Source organism: Balearica regulorum, chromosome 12 (genome assembly GCF_011004875.1).
Source record: "Balearica regulorum gibbericeps isolate bBalReg1 chromosome 12, bBalReg1.pri, whole genome shotgun sequence".
Taxonomy (NCBI): domain Eukaryota; kingdom Metazoa; phylum Chordata; class Aves; order Gruiformes; family Gruidae; genus Balearica; species Balearica regulorum.
The window spans coordinates 19,600,770-19,613,533 of NC_046195.1; the positions used below are offsets into that span (position 1 = coordinate 19,600,770).

Genomic DNA, 12,764 nt, shown 5'->3' on the forward strand with positions numbered 1-12,764 from the left:
GGCAATCAAATGCCTTTTATGTACATACTTCCTAAGGAAGAATCTGCTACAGTTTCTACTCTTGCCTTGGGAAATTGTGCCAGTTATACACCAGTCAGTTTTAATATACAGAGAACAGACACTGTTTTACTTAACTGGAGAATTGCTTATTTGGCATTTGCTACAAGGAAACTGAAGTGCAGCTTGCAAAATTTGAATACAATTTTAAAAAGTATTTGAAGGATAAAAATAACAATATATCTCATAACACTGCCTTACAGTATGTGCTGTGTTCTGAATAATTTTTCTGCCTGTCTTAATTTTTATAAATTTTAAAATTTTATGTCAGGATGCTGTTTGAGCTAGCTCAGTACCTTGTTTAATTTTGAACTATATCTAAAAGTAGTAAGTTGTATTTATATTTTTGTGATGTTGCTTTCAGGTATTTGGTTTTGGCCATATAATCTAGCTGTGAGACGTTATGATACGTCAGAACTCATATAGAGGGATATTTTTTGTCTAGTTTTTGGATGATGAATGTATGAATGTTCAGTTCTTTATATGCAGGTTATTTGTTGAGGTTCTAAATGATAGTAAAATTAGCAAAAAAAAAAAAAGTGCTCACTAAAAGTTGCAGTGCTCCACAGAAAAGGTAATCTACTTAAATCGTGTTCTCAGGGGCAAGCAGAAGGACAATACTCCTTATGGGTAAGTATGTCCAAATAGAAATGCCAGGAACCTGAGTTTTTAAGGTTACTTTGACGTGTTGTTGCTAATGTTTAAAGTGCTGCTCCCACTGAATTCAACCTGGCGTGGCCATGTTAAAGTCAGAGCAAAGCTTTCAATTTAATTATCTATAAAATGGTGAAAACAGTGAGTGACCACATGTATGGAAAAAAACCCCAGGTGATGCAGTTTGTCGAGCATTTTGCAGAAGTTTGACCAAATCACTTTACTACTTTGGAACGATATTCAGCTGTTGTAACGGTGAAACCGTCTTCTGTTTGCTTGCAGTCCTAAGTCTTATTCACTGTATGTACTCAGATTTGCTCTACTCATTTCCGTAGAGATAAATATAGATGCGACAAGTGGGACAGAGGTATTGTGAGAACTTTGAGATAGTGAGCTGTACCTTTGCCAAATAAGATTATCAATAGATTAGAAGAATACAGATAAACTTAAGTTGAGATGGGAGAAGTAATGAGCCAAGACAGCAGTAATTAAAGCTCTAGTGTCACTGCGGTACCTGATGAAACATGAAGACTTCTGGAAATAGATTTTTTTCAATGATAATACTTTTTCTTAAAGCCATGACTTAACTTAGTGGTATGTAACATGTTTTTAAGTATTATCTAAAGATGCATCAATGAGCCTGAAGAAGATTAATCAAGTGTTAAGATGTTGCAAAACCAGAAGAAAGCTCCATTCTGGTTGGTAAATATATTAATTGGAACCTGAACAGTCCTATGTATGTATTTTATTCTATCTTATTGTAAGATGAAGAAAACCATTAAAATGAACCTTTTAATTGACCACACTGTTAGGTGTTTGTTACTTAATTAACAATGCTTATGAAGGTGTCTTGATTCAGCTGATTCTTACTGAATCATTAGGCTAGCTTTAAAGAAAGGAAATGCTTTTCCCTGCTTGGAATAGCAGCATGGTTTCCAGTGATTTCCCGCCCCCTCCCCAAGTGTAAAAAGTTCATTTCAGAGTTCTGTTTGGTCTTCTGTAAGAGAGGAGACCTCTTAAGAAGCAGCTTTTTATTGTGGGTAAAAGGGTGTATAATTTATAGCCATCTCTAGTAGATGTGCTTTTACCAGTGTTTTGGAAGGTATGCCCTCATGGTTCCCTTCTTTTGAACCAGAAAGGAGTTTTGATAAGAAGACATGTGGCTCTCTGGCATTTTTTTTTTTTGTCCACATGGTGGTTATGTTCCACAGCCATTACGGATTTGTAATAACCTTGAGGGAGATGTTTTTGATCTTGGAAAACATAAAATACATTTTACTTCACTAAAGAAATCTTCCTTAAGTGGCTTATGTTGCGTAGAGGTCTATGGGTTTAAAATCTGTGTTTAAATGCTTTTAGTTGCACTCTGTGAAAGTTATGAAACATATAATGAGTTTTAAACTAATTAAATACCTGCAAATGCTCTTCTGTTTCATTATTGAACAATTGTGTTTAAACATAAGTTTAGATTTCTGCATCTAATTCATTAATTTTCCAAGAGCTGTAAATGGGAAAAAAAGGAGGATTATCTGGTCAGAAGATTTAAAATTGTGATCAAACTGACATGGTTGTTCTAAAAGCTATGGTTCATTCACTAGGAAACTAGTCTTTCTGGCAATTGCTTTTAAATACTGGGTTTTGTTAAGTGTTCAGAATAATCTTTCTTTGTGGCTATTTTTGTCTGCCATGGAAAAGTTGCATCTTTTGACAAATTATAATATAAATTAGGAACAAGTTTCTTGAGAAACTCTCTGGAGCATGTTTTCCAGACTGCTCTTCAGTCATGCAGTTAAATTCTTAATCTCTTTGTAGAAGTCTGGCAACAGAATTCTTGTGGTTACTTAAAATATTAAGTTCCGCTTCTATCTAAAATTGGTTTTTAATCTAGTATTGAAAGTTTAGTTCTCTTTCTGTGGTCTTCTTTCTCCATTGTTAGCTCATCGATTTCCAGATCCTATTTTCCAACTGCCTTCTAATGTGTTTTTGAGAATGCAAAGGTTAATTATTTTAGAAAATACCAAGACCAAATTTATGGGTGGGAACAATAATAAATAGAATTTAATGTCACTTGAAAATATGTGGTAAAGATGTATGCTTTTACAGGTAGCTTATAGTGGGATTTTTTTTGCTTCTAGAGAGTATAGATGCTCAGAATAGGATGATACTTTTTTTTTTTACTTAAGCAGTAGGCCAAGAAAAAAGTTTGTAGCAATGTAACTATGAAAAATAATTGGGTATTGAGTTTAATTAAAATGTGATCCCATTTAATTTTAAATAACTAACTAGAGCAGAATTCCTGGCTGACCCTGATCCTAGACAAGGCCACGTTCGTCGTGGTAGGTAGGAGTGCATATACTGTTGTAAGTGATGCTGATAGTTCCCAGAAACTGTTTGGTCCATCGGCTTGGGGGAAAAAAAAATATATTTTTTTTAATTTAAAAAAACCTTGCATTCTAGGTATAATAAAATTTGCTTTAAAGACAACCAAAACCCTTAATCTCAGTTCATTTTTCATACAGCTTAGATTTCCGAAGTTATTCATCTTAGACAGGACTTACTACGTACAAAAGAAAGGCAGAAAATGCCATTTTGAGCAATAGTATATTCAAATAGTATTCAGAAGTTGCAGTTCTTCAGTAAGACCATATTTTTCAAAGTACTCTGAGATCTTTTCTAATATGCCTTCAAAACTTAATTTTAAAAGCTGTGTAACTACAAATTAGAAACTCAAAAATGGATTTGATTTTAATGTGGAAACTGAGAACCGTGTTTAGCTGCAAAACTCCACAAAATCCATTGTAGAAGTAGGGTTTACTTAAATGGTCTAGTATCAAAGATGCACATTGTTCTTCCCAGCTGAAACAAACAAGTGGTTTATGATGCATAAAAGAGATTATCAATAAAGAATTGTTTATGGCTTCCTGTTTTTAATGTTGTCCTACTTTTTAAAAAAGTTATTTTGGCTAAGGGTTGTATTATTGTTTTATAACAATGCTCGTGTGTCACTTGCTAGCTGAGGACCTTGGAGCTCTGGAGCCAATCTCATTTACTGTAAGACTCTACCTAGATGTAGAAAAATGGCTTCTAAACTAAGGATGGAAGAAGGATTTATTTCCTAATAATTGTGGTACAGCAAGAAGTTTGAGATAAATGACAATATATAGTATTGTTTTGAAGGGGTGGGCCATGCTATTGTTTTATGTTTATATTTTATATTACTTACAGCAATGTATGATGACAGGGCTATAGAAATGTGATGGTAGAAAACATTTTTTGTTACTGTTTTTGCACACCTATGCAAAAACCCTAGCAAGAATTTGAGCATGATTTCTAAGTGCAAACATAGGTAGATGGAGTCCTGTTGCTTGAAATCTTAATTTTAAAATCTAGCTTTGATACTCTGTTATCTGCCTTGTTAATGTAAAACAGTCAACACCTGGTGATGGGTCTCATCTCCATCATGATAGGTATGGGAATTTTTTTTTTTCTGGTCACATCCTTGGTAAGCATTCAAAGTGTTAGAATTACCAGCGCATGTGCAGTTTGACCGTGATTTGTTGTGCAGTCTATGCCCATCAGTTCATGCTTAGGGGCCAACTCTAGAAAAATGTCTGCACAGGCTCTTTTAAGACTACAAAAAGACCCATTAACCTTGATTTAGTAAAAATTACTGTCTGCTATTTAGTAAGCCTTACCTAATCCTTATCAGTGCGAGATGCATCTATGCAGATCTGTGTTTTCATGCAGCTGTGGCTTTTGAGAGTTATCATGCAAATTATCTGACGTCATGACACTCATGTCTTTGTGTGCATTGCAGTAAATAGGCTGTGATGAGAAGGTTACTGTCAAATGTAACCTGTAACCATGATGGTGAAATGGAAGTTCCAAGAAAACAGAGGCAGAAGGAAGTAAAAGGAAAATAAATGGAAGAAGTATAATTCTGACAGAGTTTTTTCCTAACCTGTTCTGCCAGAAGGCTTGCAGACCTTGTGGAGTGCTGCACAGATATAATTTGTTTCCACCGAACCCTTGAAAGAATCTTTTTAAATAGGTCAAATACAGTTTCCTTGCTTTTAAAGTTGTATTGAAACTGTAAGCAACCTTGACAACAAACGAACTGATTTGAGTTGCTGAAAATGTGCAGTCATGAGGGTATATTTTTGCATATGGTTCTCTTATGTTTCAGTATTTAATGTGGTGTTTTCATGTGTGTTGGGGAAGGGAATAAATCCAGAAAATTTGGAATGAAGCTTAATTTTATACAATAAGAGGCTTTTACTTGGACAGCTACAAATATCATCTTTCTTGCTATTATTGCAAGCTGACATTATTTTCTGTTTAAAGCTCATGAAACACATGGGTGTTTTTCTTCTTTTTCTCTGCTTGCTTTTATTGTGTTTGGTAATAGATGTCTGAAATTCTTATTTGGGGAGGGGAAAAAAAAAAAAAGAAAAATACTTTGCTCTGTGTGTCCATGAAAGTAATGTAAAGCAGTTTTGGTGGCTGTAATTTGATTCTGTCACTTAAGGAAGTAGAACTTTACCTTCAGCAAGGTTACTTAACATTAGTTTCATGTTTATTTTCAGAAATAAATGTGCATTGATCTTCATATATGTCTGCTCATTTTCCTTTATTTGAGCAAAAATTTGTTGATGATCTAGACAAAATGGCTTTGTAACTTAAGAATTTTTCCTGAGCATGGTTGCAATGTGACTATGATTTAGTAAAATTAAAACTTTGCTGATTACATTTTTTATGTAACCATGTAGTGGACACAGTCTTACATCTTGCATAGTTTTGTTGCTAGTCAGGAAGGAAAATAAAACTGCAACTCTGATATCATCATGGATTACAAAAAGGAAAAGTCATTCCTCCCTTGATAAATGTGATGTGCATTTGTCATTGGTGGTAACTTCCCATTTGGATGTTCTGAGCACGCATGAAAAGTGGCTTTTTACTGCACAATTTACTCTGATTTTGCAGTTAGTGTCAGGATCCTTTCTACCCTAAGCTCATGCCAAACTTATGTTTCAGTTCTTGGCTTTGAAAATCATCTTGTATGTGACTTCAAAATGAAAGGGATGCTGTATTTCAGAGCTGGGATGCCTTTGGCAAATGTGTTTCAAAGCCAGGATTCTGGTGTCCATAGCAACCTGTGGGAGAGGGAGGAGAGGCTGGACCCAGACAGGGACAGACATGGAAATAGGTATTTGGAATTTGCTAAGTGGGAAAAGTGCTTGAGGTTGAAGAAAGTAGCAGACCTGATATGAGAGCAACAGTGGACTGATTAAAGAGGGTGAAGCAGAGATCATAAATGGGAAATAGATCGATGCATTTGTGCCTAATAGAGCATACCCTACTAATTTTAAAAAAACCTGAAATAGCATCCTAAAACAGTAACAAAATGTTGGTGAAAATTACTGTGAGTTTTCCCAGTTCCCTTTGTGTGATGGTACGTGGAACAAATAAGTGTTGCACTGCTTTGTTTCTTCCATTAGCTCATGGAAAATGTTTGGGTTTTTTTGTATCCTTAAGTATATATATTGCATAATCTCACATCCTATTTCTCTTCCTCTCTGCCCTGTTCTCTCATGAGCTCCTTATTTTATTCACTGCATAGACTTGCTTTGAATATCTGTTGCAGAAGGTGGAATAGCTGAGTGAATGAGATAGCACTGTACGAAGAAAGTGTGTGGTCCTACAAAGGGGTTTAAAACTGTGTTCTGGAGCATTAGTCTGTTTCCTTAGGAAATTTTGAGAACTAGTAAATTTGCCTAGGTGTATGTCTAATGCAATAGGACGTAAAATATTGTTGTACCTCTGTATAAATTTATGGTAGATTATCATAAAATTTTATATACCTCATATCTTTTATACTGTACACACTGTGTGTCCTTTTGTTTCGGAAAGAACAGTGTGTAACTGGAAAGGGGGGAGAGGAGAACAGGATGACTTGTGTAAGAAGTGGTTGATTGGAGTAGGATTCTTAAGTTTTGAGTAAAGGTAACTGAAGGAAGATACAATATAGGCGTCAAAATCAAGGCTAACAAATGTGAAAGCTAAATATGACTGTTTACTGCCTTGTATAATTAAAAATCTGTGGATACTAAATATAATTAGCAGGATCAAGCTTAAGTGAAAGCATGTATCTTCTACTCTGATGCATAACTAAGCTGTGAAACTCCTTGCTTCTAGGTACTAAAAATTTACACAGATTCAAAAGTAATATTACGGAAGAAAATTTGATGAACAGCTTTAAATCTAAGACTCCATATATGACACTAAAAGTTTCTGATTCAAAAAATCACTATATATCTGGATAAAATGCTTTGTAAATATTGCTTTTAAGTGATTCTATTCCTGTGTCTTTCCTTTACCATCCTAGTGATATTTGCTAATAGCTGTGGTTAAAATGATGGACCAGATGGATCTTTGGTCTCACAAGTGGTGGCTATTTGTATATGCTAGTTAGGATGATGAGTGCTTTTAAAAAGCAGGAGGAGGAATCTAGTAATTCGGTATTCAGAGAACTATTTCCATAATGTATGGTATATTTAAAAAACGAAGCCACACATGAAGAAGAAAACAAATTTTAAGAGCTGCTTATAGAGACTCTTTCATCAGATATGTTCAAGGAATGCAACCAGATTTTTTTGCAGAACTAAATTTAATGTGTGATCGTAGCATGTGCTGAGTGGTGGGGTTTTTTGTTTTGTTGGGGTGTTTGGGTTTTTTTTTTTTGAGTGGGGCAGCTGACTTAAGACTGAATGTTTTATGAATTGAAGCTTAGAGTCCAGTGGATATTCTTGCTAGTGTTTTTCTTTTTTGGTGTTTGGTTTGGTTTTTTTTAAACAAAAAAGGTATAACTTTATATGCCAACTGTTGCTTTTCATGTAAAAGATTTGCTGTGTGCTGTTGGTTGTGTAGAGGCTTGTTCATCTGGCCTTAGCTAGCTATTAATGCCTTTTTAGCAGCACCTTGGAAGAAATTTTTTTTCTTGAAGAAGATGAATGCAGCGCTGATGCATGCTTTTACGTGTTTTGATGTATGAACGATGTCTAGCGCATATCCTTTTGACCAATGGACATCACATAATCTTAGTGTTGATTTGATCTTAAATTCCATGGAATAGTATTTCTAAATACTGTTGGGCATTTTATGATTTACCAAAGCAGTCCTTTGTTGATACTGGGTAAATATAAAATTACATCCCTTCATTTTGTGATGTTCCTCCACCTTTTATTTTTTTTTTCCCAAGCTGCATCAGAATGTCATGGTTGCTTCCTCAGTGAAAATTAAATGTATTGTGAAGTGTAGCCTGTGACTAATCGCCTCTTGCTGTCTCTGCTTATTGACTGTCTGATGGTGATGTGGTTGCACCACTTTCTACACATGGCCTCAAGGATATGGCATTGTGACACCCATATTAAAATATGCAAGGCTTGATTTCAAAAGACGTTTTGGTTTGGAAAGTTAGAGAGGTTATAAGGTAATACTGTGGCTGTGTTTACCCCTTTTATTTTAGTGAATATTAGGTGGTAATAGAATAAGGTGTACCTGTTTCATGTTGATACATTCTAGTAAACAGTTGATATTCTACAGGCTATTTATTTTCAGTTGTTCTCCAGTTTTGTTGAATTAATGTTATCCTACAGTTCAAGCAGTATGTTTGGAATATGGAATGCTGAAAATGCATTTAAAGTTTATCAGATATCAGTGTTTTACAAGTCAGTTCAGTGCATTAGTACCAGATTAAAATACTATGATGGCACACTGGCTTTTCAAGTTGCGTGTACCTTTATCTTTCTAAACAATTTACCAAAGGAAACAAGTGTTGGACTGGTAAATGGCTATTGGCAAATGTGTAACTTACAGGATATTGTTGAGAGAGTAACTATGTGCATATCTTAATTATTCATTGATGTCTTGGTAGCTGTGAAATAGTTCTGTTATGAAAATGTTTTCATTAGTCTTTATCCTTTAATACTCTCCCTTCTCTCTTTCACTTCCCAATAAAACCCCAAATATTGTCTTACGAAATGAGATCTAACTTAGTTTAGGAACAGAAGCTTGATGTTCTCATGGTTTTGTTTCATTATAGTGATGATAATTTTACAAAACAAACAGGAAACGCAAAGCAGTTTCTCTGTAAGGTTTCCTAAGATAATGAATGGAGTTTACCAAAACTTTGTGGGTAAATTTTTGAAACCTCAGGTAACTCAAGGTCTAAAGCTTAGACAACTTTGACAACTGTAAATTTTTAAGGCATCCATTTGAAAGTGTATGAAATTATTGGTAATTTTAAATCTGTAGGTTTTAGGTAGAATCTAGCAAACTATTTAATTGGAACAAAATATGTAATATAGTATCTTACTAATGAAAATACTTGCTTCTTCACTGAAATTATTTTATGCATGCACATGTTTTACAGCTATACAGGTGTTTAATGATGCTTCCTCTTTAGTAATTTGTAAACTAATTTTTTTCAAAATTTTATTTTTTAGGGGCTTATAAGAAGAAGTAGGAACGTTTTCTCAAGCTGAAGACAAAGTAAAAGAAAACTGTATCATGTGTTAGAATACTGAAGAGTGATATTTCTTGGATTAGTGTATTTCTGGACTGTAAAGCAAAAGAAAGAAGACGCTGAAAATGGGGAGAAAGAAAATACAGATCACAAGAATAATGGATGAACGGAACAGACAGGTGAGAAACAAGGAGTCTGCATGAACAAGTTCATCATTAATCCTGAAAATGAATGGAAACTTTGAATACATTCATCTTAATTCACTCTTCTAAAGGCGAGCTTTGTCTTCATGTATCTGCAGATGGCATTACCAGAATACAAATAAGAAATATGTCTCAATGGTTTTACTACTGTTTGAGGGAAAAGTGTTATTTATAAGTAATATCAATTACTACTTTAAATCAAATTCACAGTAAAACTACTGTTCCTATTTAAATGGTACCCTAGTCTGTACTTCCAATAAACTGGAGGATTGTGTTGAAACAGGCACCTTGATCTGACAGCTACTACTAATGCTTAGTAATGAAGGGAGAGAAAGGACGAGAAATTCAGAAAAGATGTAGTAACAGTATTTGCTGCAGCCTCTTTGACAGGAGTTTGACATAGCTGTGGACAATGATCTACAGTGGCCTGGATATAGTAATGAATTTTGTTAACATGATTCTATTTAGAAGCATTGATTCATATTCCTTGTAAGTGCTGTTTAATACAACAGTCTTTAAAAATTCAGTCAAAAGGGAAGAGTACACAAAAGTGCAGTGTTTCAGGGAAAGCTGGTTACTCTGCTGATCTTGCCCTAATAAAGAGATCTCCTGCGAACTTGAAAAGTACCAAAAGTTGATGACTCTGTGCAGTAGTGTTTCCTCTTAACTTCTAAATTGCTACATGAGGTAGGAAATAAAATTTTAATTGGATAGTGAAATGTATAGTGGGGTATCTAGAAGCTACCATTTTTAAGGAAAAGTATTGTAGGAATGACTTACAATCTTTAAGAATAGTTATAGTGGGTCAGACCAAAGATGCGGCTAGGCCAGTATCTTCTGTCCAACGATGGTCATAAGCAAATAAGTGTAGAAAGAGATGCACATGTTACACTAATCCTCGTCCAACTTTGAACTATTCTTAGCTCAGGGATTTCCTGAGCTGGATGTGGTTTCCGTATATTTAGTAACCATTAATGGATTTCCCCCCACAACTGTCCGCCCCCCCACCCCCTGCCAGTGAACTTGTTCATTCAGCCTTTGAGCCCTTATAAAGTTGCAGCATTTGTAACATCTTTTGGCTAGGAGTTTCAATAAGTCTATTACCTGTTGTTTCAAGAAACACCTTTTCTTTTATGCTCAGTCATGGTTCTGCTAGTTATTGAGCTCTTGTATGGAAGAGGCAGCATCACTCCCTATCTAGTCTGTCCATCTTGCTTGTTATTCTGTGGACCTCTGTTGTGTTTTCTTATTTTGTCTTAAAATAACTTTCAGGCTGAAGCACCCCAGCTTACTTGTTCTAATACAGAGTTTATTCCACACCTTTGATCATTCTCGCTACTTTCCCCTGAACCTTCTTGAGTATTGCTGTATTATTTTTGGTGGCAAAAGGACCCAAAACTGCACAGAGTTCAAGATGCGTGCAAACCATGGACTCACATAATGGTGTACTGATGCTTGTTCTCTGTTCCCTTCCTAGTATTTGATTTGCTTTTTTGACTTCTCCTGAGCTCCAGCTTGATGTTGGGCTAGTGTCAGAATTCCATGAGACTGTCTTGCTGCTGACATACCAGCTCAGAAGCCATTGTTTTGTTTGTGAAATCAGGACTGTTTTTCTCCTGTATCACTTTAAAGCAATGTAAACTCTGAGTCGAAGACTATATATAGCAAGAAAAGTATTATTGAAGTTTGGGAGAAAGCCAAGTACTGTTTGAACAGCTTTAATCACACAGTGACCGTATGTTTGATGTAGATAAATGTCTTAAGTACACATAGTAAAAGTAGATGAGTTAATAACTTCAGTTCTTTCAGATCTTGCTCTAGAACTTCATGTTGAAGTTCTAGAGCATGTTGAAGAGGTGGAAATTGATCCCCCTTTGCCCCCTTTTTTTAATTTATTTGGAGGAAGTTGGACAACCTTGGTTTTGTTCTGCTTTAAATACAAATATCATTATGCTATACCTTGGTTTTGGTGTGGTGTGTGTTTTTGAGGGTTTTTTTGGGTTTGGTGGTTGGGTGGGTTTTTTGTTGTTTTTTGTGTTGTTTTTTTTTAATGGGGAGTTGTTTTTATGGCTCTCAATCTCATTGTTCAGGTTGGAACAATGTAGAGAAGAATTATGGCATTTGTATCAAATTTTAGCCTGCTTGTGCCACTGCTGTGACTGACGCAAAATATGGCGATTAAATTCTAAGTTTTGTTTCTAGCTGCTTTTTGGCTAGCACTTTTTGGGGCTTTTTAGTGACTACGAAGTTGTTTAACCTCTAACTTAACAATGGAATTAGGCTTACCATACCCTTTTTCTGTGGAAACTCAGATGATAACACATTGCATCTTGTTTTAAAAAGGTTTCAGAGATTAAATAGCTTTTGTTAGTGGAGCCAAATTCTTTATATGTAGAGGTATTGATGGTGTTATCTAACACCACTGGTGTCCTGCGGTTTTGGTAGCTAGTATATAGAGTTTTAACATACTAAAATGCCCTGATGCACAGGATATTTATTACATATTAATTTACTTCTGAGAATTTTTTTCATTGACCCAGATAAGGAGGGCATTTAGGGTTTGTTTTGTCAAACAGAAAGTATAGTTCACTCGTGTTCCGTCAGTTTTTCTATGGCGTACATAGCCAGTTAGCAGGTACTTACGAACCTGCATATGATGTCTTATACACACGTTTAGTATGATGTTTAGGTTTTTTATTTGAAAATGAGTAGAATGGGATAGAGCTTTGCCTGCAGAGCAAGTTCATATAACTTCTGTGAGAATAAAAGCTATTGTTTTATCAGAAGCATCTTACTTCTGATGGGATTGTATGTGAGCTCAAAACAGTATATATAGACAATTACTCTGGAGGATTATAATTGTCATGAGACTGTCATTGTATTATTAATTAATCATTCTTATCTGCTTGAATGAGCTGTAGGACATTTATCTTCATTAAGATGAAGAGAATAAAGTACAGTAAATTAGATATCAAAGGAACTCAATCTTGCTGCCTTTGCTCTCTCCTTCTTGCCCTTTTTTGCTAAGCAGTATTAGAATAGTGCTGAGGAAGCTGTTGGCCTGCAATAAAGATAGATATTTTTGGTTTTAGTGTGGTCCTAAATGGCAAAGAAAAAAAAAAAGACATTTGCAGAACTAATATTCTGCTTTCTGAGTTCTTAAATGAAAACCGAGTTTATAAAAACTTATGTGTGTTAAAGTAAGGCTTGGACTCCAGTGGTAGTGGGGTTTGTGCTAAGCACTGTCCAAACATAAAGTGAGAAATCGACCCTAGCTGAGAATCTTGCAAGTAAAATAGCCTTAGAAGAGGTGAGAAAGATAACAA

General features: G+C 35.1%; 1 protein-coding gene across 9 annotated transcripts in view; it reads left to right on the forward strand.

The window, feature by feature from the left end:
- MEF2A (myocyte enhancer factor 2A) overlaps positions 1–12,764 on the forward strand; it is a 92,007-nt gene that overhangs the window by 26,760 nt on the left and 52,483 nt on the right. For 8 of the 9 annotated variants that reach the window (XM_075763927.1, XM_075763928.1, XM_075763930.1 and 5 more), the window contains exon 2: positions 9,216–9,414. In XM_075763927.1, the coding sequence (XP_075620042.1) occupies positions 9,361–9,414 (54 nt within the window). In that variant the 5' untranslated portion in view covers positions 9,216–9,360. Of the gene's footprint in view, positions 1–7,974; positions 8,201–9,215; positions 9,415–12,764 lie in introns of those variants that run through there. The other variant, XM_075763932.1, reaches the window with a different exon arrangement.